The sequence below is a fragment of the Aulonocara sp. 'chitande type north' Nkhata Bay genome, linkage group LG3, assembly GCF_057382095.1.
Source record: "Aulonocara sp. 'chitande type north' Nkhata Bay isolate Kocher_YH1m ecotype deep benthic linkage group LG3, A_spYH_male_GT1.1, whole genome shotgun sequence".
NCBI classification, from domain to species: domain Eukaryota; kingdom Metazoa; phylum Chordata; class Actinopteri; order Cichliformes; family Cichlidae; genus Aulonocara; species Aulonocara sp. 'chitande type north' Nkhata Bay.
In genome coordinates, this window is record NC_141346.1 from 52096662 (window position 1) to 52111508 (window position 14847).

Consider the following 14847-nt stretch of genomic DNA (forward strand, 5'->3'; position numbering starts at 1 on the left):
TTGAAATACACCAGGAAAAAAAAAAGGACCATTGTACCACTGTGACTTGGAAAGCTTCTTACAGAAGTATCAGCAAGATCCTATTTAACATTATGATTGTATCTGAAAATATTGTGTGCTACCGTACTTTATGTTTATGCTTTTACATTATAGATGTATAATGAATTTAGGTATCAGTCTCATTTCTATATGTTATGTCGTCATCAGTTTTTTGTGCGCTACATATCAAAAAATAATGGTAGTAGTGATCTTATCATAGTCCTAAACAAAACGTCATGTGCTTGTTTGAAACTCCACATTCACTTTATTCTTACACATCGGTGGTTTTAAGCATGATATGCAATACAATGACATCTCCCCTTCTCAAACAACGAGTAAAGAAAAGTAAGCTATGTTTTTGCTTAGAAACTTGCTGATTACTAATTAACTATTACTGTTTGCAAAGGATTCTCAGTCTTAAAAATTTGGTTCTTTGCATTATTTTGCTGTGTGTGTGTGTGTGTGTGTGTGTGTGTGTGTGTGTGTGTGTGTGTGTGTGTGTGTGTGTGTGTGTGTGTGTGTGTGTGTGTGTGAGATTATGGTTTGTGAATTAGGAATGAAGGGGTTAAATTCATTTACTAAAAGAAACAAGTCAAACAAGAAATTTCAAGTTTCTTGATACGTCTTTATTTTTAACAATTATTAAGCAACAAACATATTATCACTCCAGTTACAACTATATGTGTATACACGGGGATGGTCAACAAACTAACTACACACTTTAGGGTACTTATACAGTCATGTAAAAAATTAATATAAATGAAACATGAGCAAACTCTAACACAATGTGAAAATGTAATCAATCATTATGACAACGAATGTATGAAATCTATAATACAGATTTTGAAATGCCCTGTGTCTGGGTGGGTGTTACTAATTGCGTCCAATTTTTTAAAAGTCTTTACAGTAATAAACTTATATTCTAAAAATAAAAATGTACAACGGCAAATATTGCGACTGAGTACATGAACATGTTGACACCCGTTCATCTCTTCATCTATTTTCTTCTTGACCAAATAAACTTGTGTTTAAGTTTTGCGTAACACAAGTTTGCTGAATTAACAGCTCTTTCTGACAAATACACAAATACACAAGGGTAGAAAGATCAAGAGAATCCCGGCTCTAATGATAGAGAGCCACATCAAAATCTTTACCTCAGCATCTTGGTCTTTAACATCATCGCTGATGATGAGCTTGCTTCCATTACCAAACAGTATCTCCCCACAGGAGGACACCGCACAGTAATAGGTCCCAGTATCAACGGAGCTAAGGTTCATTTTCTGCAAATGGTACACACAGCTTTGTGAAGGAGACTTCACAGAGACCGGTTTACTTGTATTTATATATGTGTGAACAATTCCTGGGTGAGATCCGCGTCTAAACCAGTAGACGCTATGTTCTTCGTCACAGGTTCCAGTGTGTACTGTACAGTTGAACATCACTGAGTCACCAACTTGGATGGTCATGGATGCTGGTTCTTGGTCAATTGTCTGGTGATTAGCTGCTGAAAAAAAGTAGAAATTTGAGAAAGTAGCTTTATGTGTCATTTTTTGTAGATCTGGAATGTATATGCATGTATTAATGAAGATACTGTTGATGATCTTCCCAATCTACACCAACAAAATATTAACAGGTTTTCAAAGAAAAGGACACTGCAAAATAAACAAAAACCAAAAAAATGCACAATAACGGCAGGTAAAAAAATATACTCGCTAACTGGCTAGATGAAAAAAAATATAAGCTAAATGCACAGTAGGCTACACTGATTAGACAAAGGCTGATAAGGCAAAGGTGAACTAAAAATAATAATAAGTGGAGAGGACAAAAAACAAAGGAGGTAAGTAGAAATATAAAAATCCACATCACGTGTGAAATTTTTATTGTTTACTTGGTTTCCATAGGTCTTTTCCGGTGTGTTATGAATAAATATTGGGGGGGGGGGGGGGGGGGGGGGGGGGTTTGGTACTGGTACTGGTTTTATTTTGTTGTATTTATCTGCAACACCTTAAAAGCCAGTCTGTGAAAACATTGTCGGACATAAACCGGTCTGTGCGCAAAAAAGGTTGGGGACTGCTGGTTTAAAGCGATTTGAGTGCTCAGTTACAGTAGAAAAGCTCCATAAGAACCAGTTCATACCAGTTATAATATTTAGACAATAAAACATGAATCTTTTTGGATGGTAAGGATTTTAAAAAAGAAAATAAGCCAGTTGAGGTCATTCAGACAAGGTAGACCAACGACTCAATGGAAAGAGTAAATCTTTTGTCTGGTTTGTGAAGGCCCCAGTGTCCCCTTGGAAGAGCTGGAGGGAGTGAGTGGGGGAGTCTAAGCACGGGAACGCTAAAGGAACATGGAATAAAAGGTGTTCATGAAAAATAGAAGCAAAATACCTCGAACACTCAGAAAGATCCCTTCTCCAAATTCCACCATGTTGGAGTGAGAGCTCCCGCAGTAGTATGTAGCTGAATCTGAGAGGCGGACACCAGAGATTTGTAGATGATTGGTCCCTTCCTTTCTTTCCACAGAGAAACGAGGGTTCTTCTCCAATGTGTGGAGGACTTCAGATGGCTTATCATATTTGTAAATTGTAGAGAGGCGCTTAGGTTGGCTTCCTAAGAATTGTCGGTACCAGGAGAAGTGCATCGCCACTTGGCTTTCATAAAAGCAACGCAAAGTCACGTTGTCCCCAACAGCAGCAAATCTCACCCCAGTCTCCTGCTTGACTGTAGCTGACTGGATCACAGCTGACAGATGAACTGTGTCAGAAAAATACACATTGTTAAAGAAGCATAATCAGGTATGAAAATACAACCCTACCTCAATATACATGAATCTTCTACTGAGACACTTACATATCCCACAGAGGATGATACAGAGATGCATCTTTTCAGAGGTCTCGTCAACTGAAGATTTGGAGGAAAAGAGCAGCCAACAGCATAAAAACTGGGTTACTCTTGATTGGTTCTTAAAAGGGTCACCCCGTGTGTTGTTTTAAACTTCCGTCTCAGTGTCATAGAAAAATAAATCTGTTTAACAGCAAAGCCACACATGTCAAATAAATATATTCTACATTTCTCCACTTTTTAAATAGTCATTCAGTTATATTATCTATTTTTAAAATAAAAAAAAAATAATAATAAAATAAATACGTGAAAGTCTTTTTTGTAATACCTGACTGTAACTATGTATATGAGACTAAACACTTATATTTGAGAAACAAATTTATATTTAAGTCCTCATGAAGTCATTTGTTTACTAAACATTTAATATTGTTTGTCAGTTATATGTAGTTATATGCAGTTTAATTGAACTTGACACAGAGAGCAAATTCAAAGTTCTTTTCAGACCAAAAAGAATGATGTCCTGGTGAAAAGTTGTTCAAACTGTTTAAAACACCAGTAAAACTGACTCAGGCTAAATATTTACTGCAGTGGAATTCAGCTCTTCTTAAGTATACAGAGATCTGGAGTGCCTCCTAGAGCTAACAAGCTGAAATGTGTGGTGAGTCAGGTGGTCGTGTTGCTGAGATTGACTCATAGAGCCAGACTATGATCTCAGAGAATCAGCTGATAAAGAAGACTCTTGGAGGTCTTATAGAGTATTAGAAGCTGCATCCACAAACAGAGCTATTTGTGATATAAACTGTCTGATTTTCTAACAGACCTAAATTTGCATATATTCAACTAGGCCTATAAACCCTTTTCCCATTTTCTTCCATGTATATGGCATTATATGTTTGATATGAATGCTCATATCAAACAAATCCAAAGTTTCATAAAATGAGATTATTGAATGTAAAAAATGCTCCTTCCACTCCAGTGTTTTCTACCTGTGAGCAAGAACTGATCTCCCTAAAAGAACAGAAGCCCCACATTCAGGTCAGTTTTCTGTTTAGAAAAGGCAGCAACTCCCAAGAAAATCTGCAGACTCATTTCAGATGGCGGATGAACCAAGGGCCTATCAGACCCAGTATAAGATAAATACAGATTATTTGGTATTAAAGAATAAAATACCAGAGCTAGCAGTGAGCATAACAATTTGTTTTTAGTATAAATGATAATAAATTTTTCATTTTTTCATGAAAGCACCTAACGTAACTTACTGGCCTCATTGACATGCAATTCCTGGTCAGTCTCCCATTCAAACACACAGATCAGCTAGAGGGGTCAGTGTTCAAGGTTCAAGGTTCAAGGTTCTTTATTTGTCACATGTATAGTTATACAAGTATAACACACAGTGAAATGTAGCCTGACACACTCCTCGACATGTGCAAAAATTGGGGGGGGGGGGGGGGGGGGGTGTGTAGAGGAGGAACATTATATATATATATATATATAGTATATACACTGGGTGAATGTGCAGTAGTAGCAGCAAGCAGGTGAATTCTGTACAGTAATATGAATAGACAAAATTTAAAGGAATTTGAAATTATTATTATTATTATTATTATTATTATTATTATTATTATATGTTATTATACATCCACTGTTTAGTTACGTGATATAACCTAGACATGACAAGGAAACAGAGGTTGTGATAACTACATTAAAAAAGAGCTGAAAAAAAGAACATGTTGGAACATGTTGTTCATGAAACACGAGATAGAACAGAATGAACTATTAAAAAGCGTTCTTACTAACAAATATTGAATAAACATTAGTGCCTCAGAGTGTTTGTGGCTGTTCACCTTTGACCCCCTCCATACTGGGCACTGGTATCCCAAAAGGCTACATAGCTGACTGAGTACTATTGACACTATGCTGCTTTGGTAAGTTTGATAATGATTAGCAGCAAACAGAAAGAGGAAGTATCATCATCTACTTGTGTAGCAAAGAATGGATAACCTGAATCTTTATGAGGACAAATAAGACGCTCATGGGCTGCAATAAGAAACAGAAGTGAATATTTGCAGTTGGACATAAGTGGAATAAGCTGGTTTCTTAGCGCGTGGGGGGAGTACCCAAATAAGAGTCTTGCATACCTTCAAAACAACTTCTCTTGCCAATAAAGCACAGCACCAGATTCATGTTTATTGTCTCACTTTCTGGTGTGCTGTTACTTCCACACAAGGCGTCGATAACTCTTCTATAAACCTGCACGAGCGTGAATGAATTGCTGCCTGACATTTTAAACGGTACTGATGAAAATAGGCTGTGTAGATTCAAATCTCCTGGCATGATGTATTCAATACCACACCCCTTTCTAATGAAATGAAACCCCCCTACAGAACATAAAGTTTCCTGACTGTAAGACGGTTACACGCAGAATGAGGAGGTTCACTTTAATAACAGCAGTGGCTTTCTGCAGCCGCAGTAAGTACAGCATATCATTATTCTGATTTAATATTAAACAAATGTAATTCTATCTGTCCATTACATAAATCAGTGTTATGTTGTATCTGTTTTTCTGTTTCAGGCTGGATCTCAGCTTCTGAGTTTCAGACTGTGGAGGTCCAGCACGGGGACGAGGTCACACTGCAGTGTTCCAACATTTCCGCCTATCCAACGCAGACAGACTGGTTCAGAGTGGTCAATAAAACTAAGCCCAGCTGTGTTTCTTCTATGTATGGCTCTGACAGCGAAGCGTCGTTCTGTCATGGATTTAGAAACAGAAATTTTACTATGAGTTCCAACGTCTCTTTTGTCTTCCTTCAAATCAAACGAGTGGATTTATCTGATGCCGGGCTGTATTTCTGTGGATTGTACATGAGTGGGCACACAGTCATTTCCAATGCAGTTGAGTTAAGAATTGAAGGTAAGCTTTTGTTCATGATTTAGATATTTTTGTTTCGTTTCTTGATCATGTTTAGCATGAAAACATGTCATGCGATCACAAAATGATATTATAACGATGATTCTTTACAGGCAGTGAACCCAGAGAAGAGGAGGATTTTAATAAGACTGATCGTAAGATTGATTTTTTTGTTTCAAAATATGTTTTTCAGTTTCCATGTAGTTATTTCACTATCATCAATAGTATATCTAAAGTAATCATAAAAATTATGTTTTTATCTAATTATTTTTGTAGAAGAGCCCAGTGGAACGACAAACCTCATAATCATCGCCCTTGGAGGTCTGACAGGTCTGCTCACTTTAGTGGTCGTTATTCTGGTTCTAAAAATCTGGAAATCTCAAAAAGGTGAGGTTACTTACAAATTACTTCACTCATCTTCTAAACTGATTAACCTGTCCAAAACAATGTATTTAGTTGTTAATAACAAGCAATAATTTTTGGTATTTCCATTTAGCTGCTGGAGAGCAAGAAGAAAATAACAAGGTAAACTCACTTTTTGAGTTTTTCTTCTTTTTTTACAACTAACAACTGTTTTCTGTGATTCAAAAGCTTCATTGAAATGCCTAATTACTCTGTGAATAGCCTCAACCTGTTGCTTCATAGAGTAAACCCAAGCAAGCAATTGTAATCTTTTATTTTCTTTGACTTTAAGTAATATCAGAAATGTAGAAAAACTTAATAACTTTAAATTATTTAGTAATAGTTCATCTAGACTAAATAAAAAGTTAATTTTTTTTGTTTGTTTTTTTAAAAACAGGCAAAATCTATAGTTTGCAAAACTCCAATTATAACTCTAAAATGTAATGTGGGTAAAATGCTAGCTGAAGCGTTCACTGTGAAGAGTTTGTCCTTATGACATATTTCCTGTCTGGGAAGCTTTTTAAACACGTTCATTTTTCCAAAAGGACTTTTTTTTTAACTTTTTCAATCAAAACGGAAAAAAAAAAGAAAGAAAATAATTTGTACTGTATATGTGGTTTCTCATTTTTATTTATATTTACCTCTAAAAATCTCACTCTGAAACTCACATAACCCACAAATCCACCTTGGTTGTCTCATATAGTGTTTAACTAAATATCCTGATTTTCAGAACATGACTTCAGACAATCTGAACTACGCAGCTCTGAATTTCCAGAAAAAGACCAAAAGAAGCTGCAGGCCTGTGGCGCAGAGAGAGCAGGAGCCTCATGTTGTGTATGCTGCTACAAGATAGACTGAGGAAGCGCCTGCAGCTCAAGCTCTGAACAGGATATACCTTATTCCTGTTAATTTTCTGATGATTTTTTTCTTTTTGTTTGTATGTGTCGTGGTTCACATAAATGTCTTACAAAATAACTAAATAAATGTGCATCCAGTCCATATTTGCATCCTCTGCTTTTTTGTTATTTTCAGATGATTTTTTGTGATAAAAAAATACAATTAAAAAAAAAACTTTAAGTGATTATAGTGAGTGAGTCAGAAATGAGAGTGATGTCTGTTGACTTCCTCGTGGGAGAATCTAATGGTCTGCTGTGGGTGGAGTGACATACATATGTCAGTCTGACGTCTGACAGGAAGAAAGAGCAACATGTGGTCTGGGCGCAACTGAGGTGACAATCATGAGGCTTCGATAGTAAAAAATGCTTTAAAAAAGTATAAAATCAACATTAATATGATCTATTAAAACCAGCGGCTATATTTATACATCTGAAATACTATAAAATAATCACAGAATATGCCAGTGCCCAGAAGTGACTATGTGCGAATACTATGTGAGCCAAAAATAACGTATTCACCAGAAACCACAAACACACAGTTCCGTTTAAAGGATATACCAGTCTCACCTGACAATGGTAAATCACTTCACTCACTGTCACATTACTTGTGTGAAGGTAAACATGTAAAGTATTTATGCTTTGAACTTATACAAAGCGAAGACCTTTGTCCATAGTCTGGTCAAGAGCCAAATATTTTCAGGTATTCACTGAAATTGTTTAGCTTGTTGTAGTGAAGTAGATTTTGGATAGGCTTTTACATGACGTCCGCGAATGCAACGCTAACATCCACACCTTCCCAGCAGATAATTAGAGGCCTTATAAGAAACAGCTGCGCTTCACTACCACACGGAGAATTTGGCATACTTTTCACATCCAAGGTGGCCGAGCGTGATAGATGGCTAAGCACTGCAGAGTGGTTTGATTCTTCAGGAAAGCTGCTCATTTTAGTATTGCCCTCTAGAGAGTGGATTGTGCCACTGCTGCTGTCTTTTTTCAGTCTTGTTGTCATTTTATAAACGCTTATGGACTGGCCTTGACTGACTCATGGTTTCATGGTCTTAATCATGCTTTTATAAAGAAGTGTATCTTAGGCTGTATTTGTTTTGTTTATCTCTTTTACTGAATTGTTTAATATTGTATATGTTTTGTTGTTTTGTTGCTTTAGTGGAGGTACGGCCTCTTGCTGTGGGGTTAGCCACGTGAGGTGGAATACCCCCTGATGCATGAGAGTGTACACAGCAGGAATAGGTAGATTGCACCACTTAGATTGCAGTGTGAGTGACAGTGAGGTTTGCAGTGGAACTACACGGGTGAGTAATTGGTGGCACCCTTGGGCACTCCTCTCTGTAGGCTGCCTCCTCAAGTGGCCGGTCTCCACCATTTTGTTTAGTTATTCTATCGAGCTTCTATTTTACTAGGGTAGCACTGTGGCAGCGAGCCTTGTCGTTTTAGTCATTGTTTGTTAATAAAGTGCTTTAATTAACAGTCTTGCATTCTCAGCCTTGCTACCTTAAGAAGTTCTCTGATTTTACAGTTCTATGCTTTTAATAGTTTTTCCTAATAAATTTTGATTTGTAAAATTGATCTGCCTCACCTCTGCTTGCTAATAACGAGCCTGTGGGCTTTGGTAGCTAGTATAACATCCACATTGGCTATAGAAATCTCTCGTGGGGTGTAGCTCCCTCCCCAGGCGGTGTTGTCAACATGCCTTAGTCACCTTCACTGGTTATCCTCCTTCGTGCCACCACAATGTGAACAAAAAAACAACATAGAATAAAGGACTGGTATTCTTATACCTAAGAGCTCAAACAGCAGGTTAAGGACATACGGGAACCACAAAAGTCATATTCATGGTGATACTAGAGTAAAAAGGTCATATCTGTACAAAATGCAAAGCAAAATTTTCAAGAATGCCATTGAACAGAGGTGGTGGCTTACAACACCAGCTGTCAGCCACTTATAATCCAGTCTTATGATCCCTTCCCTTCAAATTCAACCTCTTCTTCATACCTTGCCTCCAGTAACTTTAACAAGTCACATGATGAGGTGGGGCAAGGTCTCACAGACGTTTCACCCTTGACCATGAGTGATGGTAACTGCTCATGCCTTTTTTCTCATCTTGGCTTATGTGATGTTTCACATGACCAATATTGGGTCAAAGCTAGGTCAAGGATAACATACAGTATACATAAGAATTTATAGCCTTTGCTCCATACTTTGTTGAAGGACCTTTGACAGCAATTACAGCCACAAGTCTTTTTGAGAATAATGCTACAAGGATACTATCCCTACAATGAAGCATGGTGGTAGCAACATTATATTGTGGGAACTGGGAGACTTGTCAAGGTCGAGGGAAAGATAAATGCAGCAATGTACAAAGTCATCATTGATATTAACTTGCTCCAGAGCACTGTGGTCCTCGGACTGGAGCAAAGGCTCATCTTCCAACAGGCCAAAAAACTTAAGCAGAAATCCAAGACAAGAAAGCAGTGGCTTCTGGACCACTCTGCGAATGTCTTTGAGTAGCTCAGCCAGAGCCCAGACTTGAACTCGACCGAATGTCTTTGGAGAGATCTGAAAATAGCTGTGCACAATCCTCCCCGTCCAGTCTGATGCAGCTTGAGCTTGCCAAAAGCACTTCAAGTATTGAGGAAAGGTCGTGAATACTTGTGTACATTTCATATTTTCTATTTTGTGTCCTGTGTCACTAGATCAAAGACAATTTAGAGCTGAAGTTTGGATTATAAGACATTATAATACATGATAAATGGGATCCTTAATAAATGCACCAAGCATAAAACCAATGTACCCCCTTCTTGCTTCCTTTTAGACCTTTAAGGACTAGAAACACATAAATACTTCTAATTGCAGAAGCTGCAGACTGGATTTTTAAGTATTTGTATAATTTTCTGAAAATCGTATCTCAAGCAGACATAATGTAAAATGATAAAGTGGAAATTTTATGTTAATGGATATTCGCTTAAGCTAAAACATGCAAAGCTATTGCATTGTATAGGGCGGCAATGGCAAGATGAAACACAAAATATAAAGCCAACACACACACACACACAAACAAAAGACTCCCCGCCCCTCTTAACCCCCATATAAGAGCTGTGCGATACAAACTATCCATGCAGTTACAGGATTAAACGCATGATGAGGAGCTTCGTCTTGAGCACAGCTTTATTTCTCTCCAGCCTCAGTAAGTACTGGCACCTCAGTACTCTCAAATAATGGAATGAGAAACGCCGGTAAACAAATGTAGTTGATGTTGTTGTCCTGTAACACTGTAGGTTCAGACATAAACATCATGTTCTTTCATTCCAGGCTGGATCTCTGTTTTAGGTTCTGAGTTTCAGACTATGGAGGTCCAACTTGATGAAGAAGTCACGTTGAAGTGCTCCAACATTTCGAGTCATCCAACACAGACAGACTGGTTCAAAGTTATCAACAGAACTAAGCCCAGCTGTATTGCTGCTATGTATGGATCTCAAGGCAAAGCTTCATTCTGTGATGGATTTCGAAATGGAAAATTCAATATGAGTTCCAACAACACCTCTGTGTTTCTTAAAATCACACAAGTGGATTTATCTGATGTCGGGCTGTATTTCTGTGGATTTTATGTGAATAAGCATACTGTCATTTCCAATGCAGTCGAGTTAAGAATTCAAGGTAAGCTTGTAGGGAGGACTTTTGTCCTCCAGGTTAGTTTTATGTTCATACGTAATCCAAAATCAGCTCAGAGACAAAAAGGAAATCACAAAATATTATAATAGCCATGTTTCTTTACAGGCGGTGAAACCAATGAAGGAGAGGGTTTTAAGACAGAAAGTAAAATTATTTTATGGCTTCTAAAATTTTGCTGTTCAATGTGCTAAAAGTTAATATCAATATTATGTTTCAATCAATCCAACTAAAGTGGACTGATGGGTTTTTGTTTGTATTTGTTTTTTGCAGAAGAGTCTGACAGAATGACACACCTGCTAAGCACCATCCTGGGTAGTCTGGCTGGTTTACTCACTATAGTGGTTATTATTCTGGTTTTTAAAATCTGGAAACTTCAAAAAGGTACACATGGCTTTAATTTGTTTCACTTCTTTTTGGCAGGTAAATCTTGTACCTCCTCTTGTACGCTGGTAATAATGAACTAATGACACTTTTGTATTTGGTATTTAGTGGCAGAACAAGAACCAAAAAGCAACAAGGTAAATGTTTATTTGTTTTTTGCTGTTCCTGTTGTTTTCTTTTTCCTTAGAATGCGCAACCAATATGTCATGATATATTAATGTTGGAAAGAGAAGTGTCTAAGAGTTTGTCATGGTAACTGTAGAATTAATAATGTATACTTTATTGATCCCCATGTGGAAATTGCTTGTTTTTCCTCTGCATTTGACCCATACACTCAGTGAAGCAGAGGGCAGCCACTAAGCAGGCGCCCGGGGAGCAGTGTGTAGGGACGGTACCTTGCTCAAGGGTATCTCAGGGTAGCTGTTCAGTGGATTTGAACCCCCGACCTCCCAATTGTAGGGCAACCACTCTACCTACTGAGCTATCCCTGCTCAGTAGTTTCCTTCTTCTGAAGATTTTTGTTTTCTTCTCTGAAAATGTTTTTTTTAAAAGACATCTTTACCTACATAGCTGCATTAGTTCCAATTTCTGGCCTATGTTACTGAAGCTAAACTCTTTTTTTACTGTATAATCTAATTGAATTGTGTTTAACACTGGACAGCACAGGTGTTCTTCCAGTATGATGTTTTAGTATTAAACTCTAAAAATCACATTTTATGTAAAATCATTTTTGGTTTAACCCACATATCAGCAAATACGTGATATATACGTAGCAAACTCAGCTGTGTAAATATTCTGGTTTTCAGAATGTGAGCTCAGACGATCTGAACTACGCAGCTCTCAACTTCCAGAAAAACGTCCAAAGAAACCGGAGGCCTGTGACACAGAGAGAGCTGGAGCCACACGTTGTGTACGCTGCCACCAGATAGACTCGTGCTTTGTGATAACCTGCAGATAAGGTTTTGTTTTGTGGAGGATATGGCAAAAAATAAAACAAATAAAATTTGCATTCAAGTTGTGTTTGTATCTTTACTTTTGTGTCATTGTCTTTTTTATTTGTCCACCTTTTGTTGGAGGGGGAAAACACTACTCTTAAAGTATGTTGATGAGGGAGAAGTCAATGGTCTTACACCGATTGTGAAGCTTTCTTTTGGGGAGAGTCTAATGCTCTGTTGTGGGAGAGTAGAAATACATTTTAACAGGAAGAGACAACACTGTGTGGTCTGAGCCCAACTGAGGTTAAAATCACAAGGTTTCCAAGCCCTTCAGGAAGTATAAAGGTGACATAGTTCTAATTTAAACCGGTTGTTATGTTTAGACATTTTGATAACATCAGTTTCATTCAGTAACATTTGTCGCATGTAATTTACTGGATATTAAAGTGAATTTCCAGTTGCAGTAAATTTAATCATCAAAAAGCTGCCTGATGTGGCGGGAATAGCTAATATTAGGAGTTTTAGTGGCTCAAAGCAGAGATCCTATAACTCTTTACTCTCTCTCACTGCCATACTTTATCCTAAATGTTTAGGGCAGAGTGCCACATATTTCCTGTGCTCTACTTATATTTTTATTAAAAAGAGGAAGAGCACTGTACAGTTCCTTTTTTGCAGGCAGTCAAATGAATTTTTACAGTAGAGGAATTTGCATTTGTCTTACTGTATGAGTGTGAGACATGTTAAAATCCATTGACACCAAGGTATCATACAATAAAATAATGTGATTAATACATAAGTAAAAGAAATTCCTATACATGCCCCTTCCTGATTTCTTATGTTTTAACATGTTTGTTACACTTACATGTTTCCAATTTCAAATGTTAACACAGATGTTCAGAGTAAATACAGATTGTAGTTTTTTAAATGCTGATTTCATTTAGTTTGGGGAAACAGCTCTCCAACTTTACCTCATGTAGAAAAAGTCATTTCCTTCTAAACCTAATAAGTGGTTTTGTCATCTAGCAAGAACTGCAATCAAGCATTTGCAATAACTAATAAAAAAAGCACTTGGGACAATTGTGTTGGTGACAGCTTTTGTTATAATATCATTAATATTTCTATGAATATGGGATACTGTTACATGTTTGCATAGACTTTTGTGGAATATGGAGACACTCCTGGCATTATATGAGCAAAGTGAGACTCATTTTTTAGGGTTGGTGGAGATGAGTGTGAAGATCCAAACAATCCCTGTCAGTGATGGAGAAGCTTTGATGAAAATATTTGGTAAAAAGTTCACCAGCATGAAGGAAATGAAGTTTCAAACTTTCCTTAGGAGGACCCCAGCACACCTGCTTAAAGAAACGTAAGCAGCTGTAACTTTTAGTTACATTTTTACGCAATAATTGAAGAGTAATAAAAACCTCTCTGCCTGTTTGCTCTGTTGGGGTAAAAGACCCAGATTTGACTTTGTTGTTGCTTTTGTTCTGTTGTTGGTTTTCTTGCTGGTGGTGTAATAACATTTCTGCTTACCAGGTGTATGATTGTCAGTCTCTACTGCAGATCCAATGTGCAGGAGCTTCAATTGGAGATCAGTGTGTTGAACTGCTCTTTCAGCTTTGTCCTTTTATCCCAATGTGTCAAATCCATCTGGCACTACCAGACATTATTGGACCTCTGTCATAGCGTGGGGCTGGTTGAACCCACAAATCAGATTCAATAAACAGCGACTGTTGGACATAGTTGAGGTCTAGTTGAGGACAGTTTTTAGGAGTAGTTGATGGTTTTTGCAACTGCACACATTTACAATTTGCAATTTTCTGGACCAATTGACCTGATTGGTTCTTGCTATATTATGAAGTTGTCAAAATACTGCTGTCAGCTGTGTACCAACCTGACTTTTCCACCACAGAAAAAGAGAAAATTATTTCAGGTGACTACATCATGAAGCTCATTGAGAGAAGGCCAAGGGTTTGCAATATTATCGACAAAGCAAAAGGTGGCTACTTTCAGGAATCTAAAATAAAGCATATTTATTTATTCATGAGATATTTATCAATTGTTTCTTTGCTACATAATTCCAAATTTCCTGTTTCATATATTTGATGTCTTCAGTTCGTATCTACAATGTAGAAAAGAGGTAAAAATAAAGAAAAAACATTAAATGAGACGGTGTTTCCAAACTTTTGACTGGTAGTGCATATACTGTGTATAGTATCCCATCCAACTGGTCCAAACTTTTTACTTCTGAAAGAACTGTTTCTTTTGTTTTTTCAATCTTTCTCACTTTTCACGTTCTTTCTTTGTTATTAAAACCCAGCATGCTAGAGTCAGCATTACTCCTCCTTCCTCTCCTGACAAAGCCTTAACTGGCTGTCTAATGTGATGCCAGCCCACCCTTTGCACCTTCTGGGAAGGCTTTTACAAGGTTTAGGTGTGTATTTATGGGAAGTTTTGACCATTCTTCCAGAAGTACATTTGTTAGATTAAGAATTGAACAAAGACAATCTGAAGCACAAGAGTCCAAAAAAACAAACAAAAAAACCCAAAGGCAGTTCAGGTGGCCTGATCTTCGGGTTTGGCAAGTCGCCATCATCAGAAACATGAAGCCTTGCGTGGCTTGACAGGAGAATGTTGACAACAGAGCTACAGGTGGCTTAGCAGTAGGGGTGGGTTTTGATTATCGATTTATCGATTAAAATCAATTCTAGCTTGGATAACGTGATATCGATTCATTAAAATCCTGAATTGATTTT

General features: G+C 37.4%; 3 protein-coding genes across 3 annotated transcripts; 2 read left to right on the plus strand and 1 right to left on the minus strand.

Annotated features, from left to right (window-relative positions):
* Positions 1-712: 712 nt before the first annotated feature.
* Positions 713-2922, minus strand: LOC147336134 (immunoglobulin alpha-2 heavy chain-like). Its single transcript, XM_086287629.1, has 3 exons — positions 2892-2922; positions 2430-2795; positions 713-1543 (listed from the first exon to the last, which is right to left on the minus strand). The coding sequence occupies exons 1-3, from the start codon at positions 2920-2922 to the stop codon at positions 1098-1100; spliced, it is 843 nt and encodes a 280-aa protein (XP_086143755.1). The 3' UTR covers positions 713-1097.
* Positions 2923-5305: 2383 nt separating this feature from the next.
* Positions 5306-7135, plus strand: LOC147336135 (uncharacterized). The gene is made up of 6 exons (XM_086287630.1): positions 5306-5351; positions 5455-5793; positions 5904-5945; positions 6067-6177; positions 6287-6315; positions 6923-7135. The coding sequence occupies exons 1-6, from the start codon at positions 5306-5308 to the stop codon at positions 7043-7045; spliced, it is 690 nt and encodes a 229-aa protein (XP_086143756.1). The 3' UTR covers positions 7046-7135.
* Positions 7136-10241: 3106 nt separating this feature from the next.
* Positions 10242-12092, plus strand: LOC147336136 (uncharacterized). Its single transcript, XM_086287631.1, has 6 exons — positions 10242-10290; positions 10416-10760; positions 10881-10919; positions 11046-11156; positions 11265-11293; positions 11963-12092. The coding sequence occupies exons 1-6, from the start codon at positions 10242-10244 to the stop codon at positions 12083-12085; spliced, it is 696 nt and encodes a 231-aa protein (XP_086143757.1). The 3' UTR covers positions 12086-12092.
* The last annotated feature ends 2755 nt before the right edge of the window (positions 12093-14847 follow it).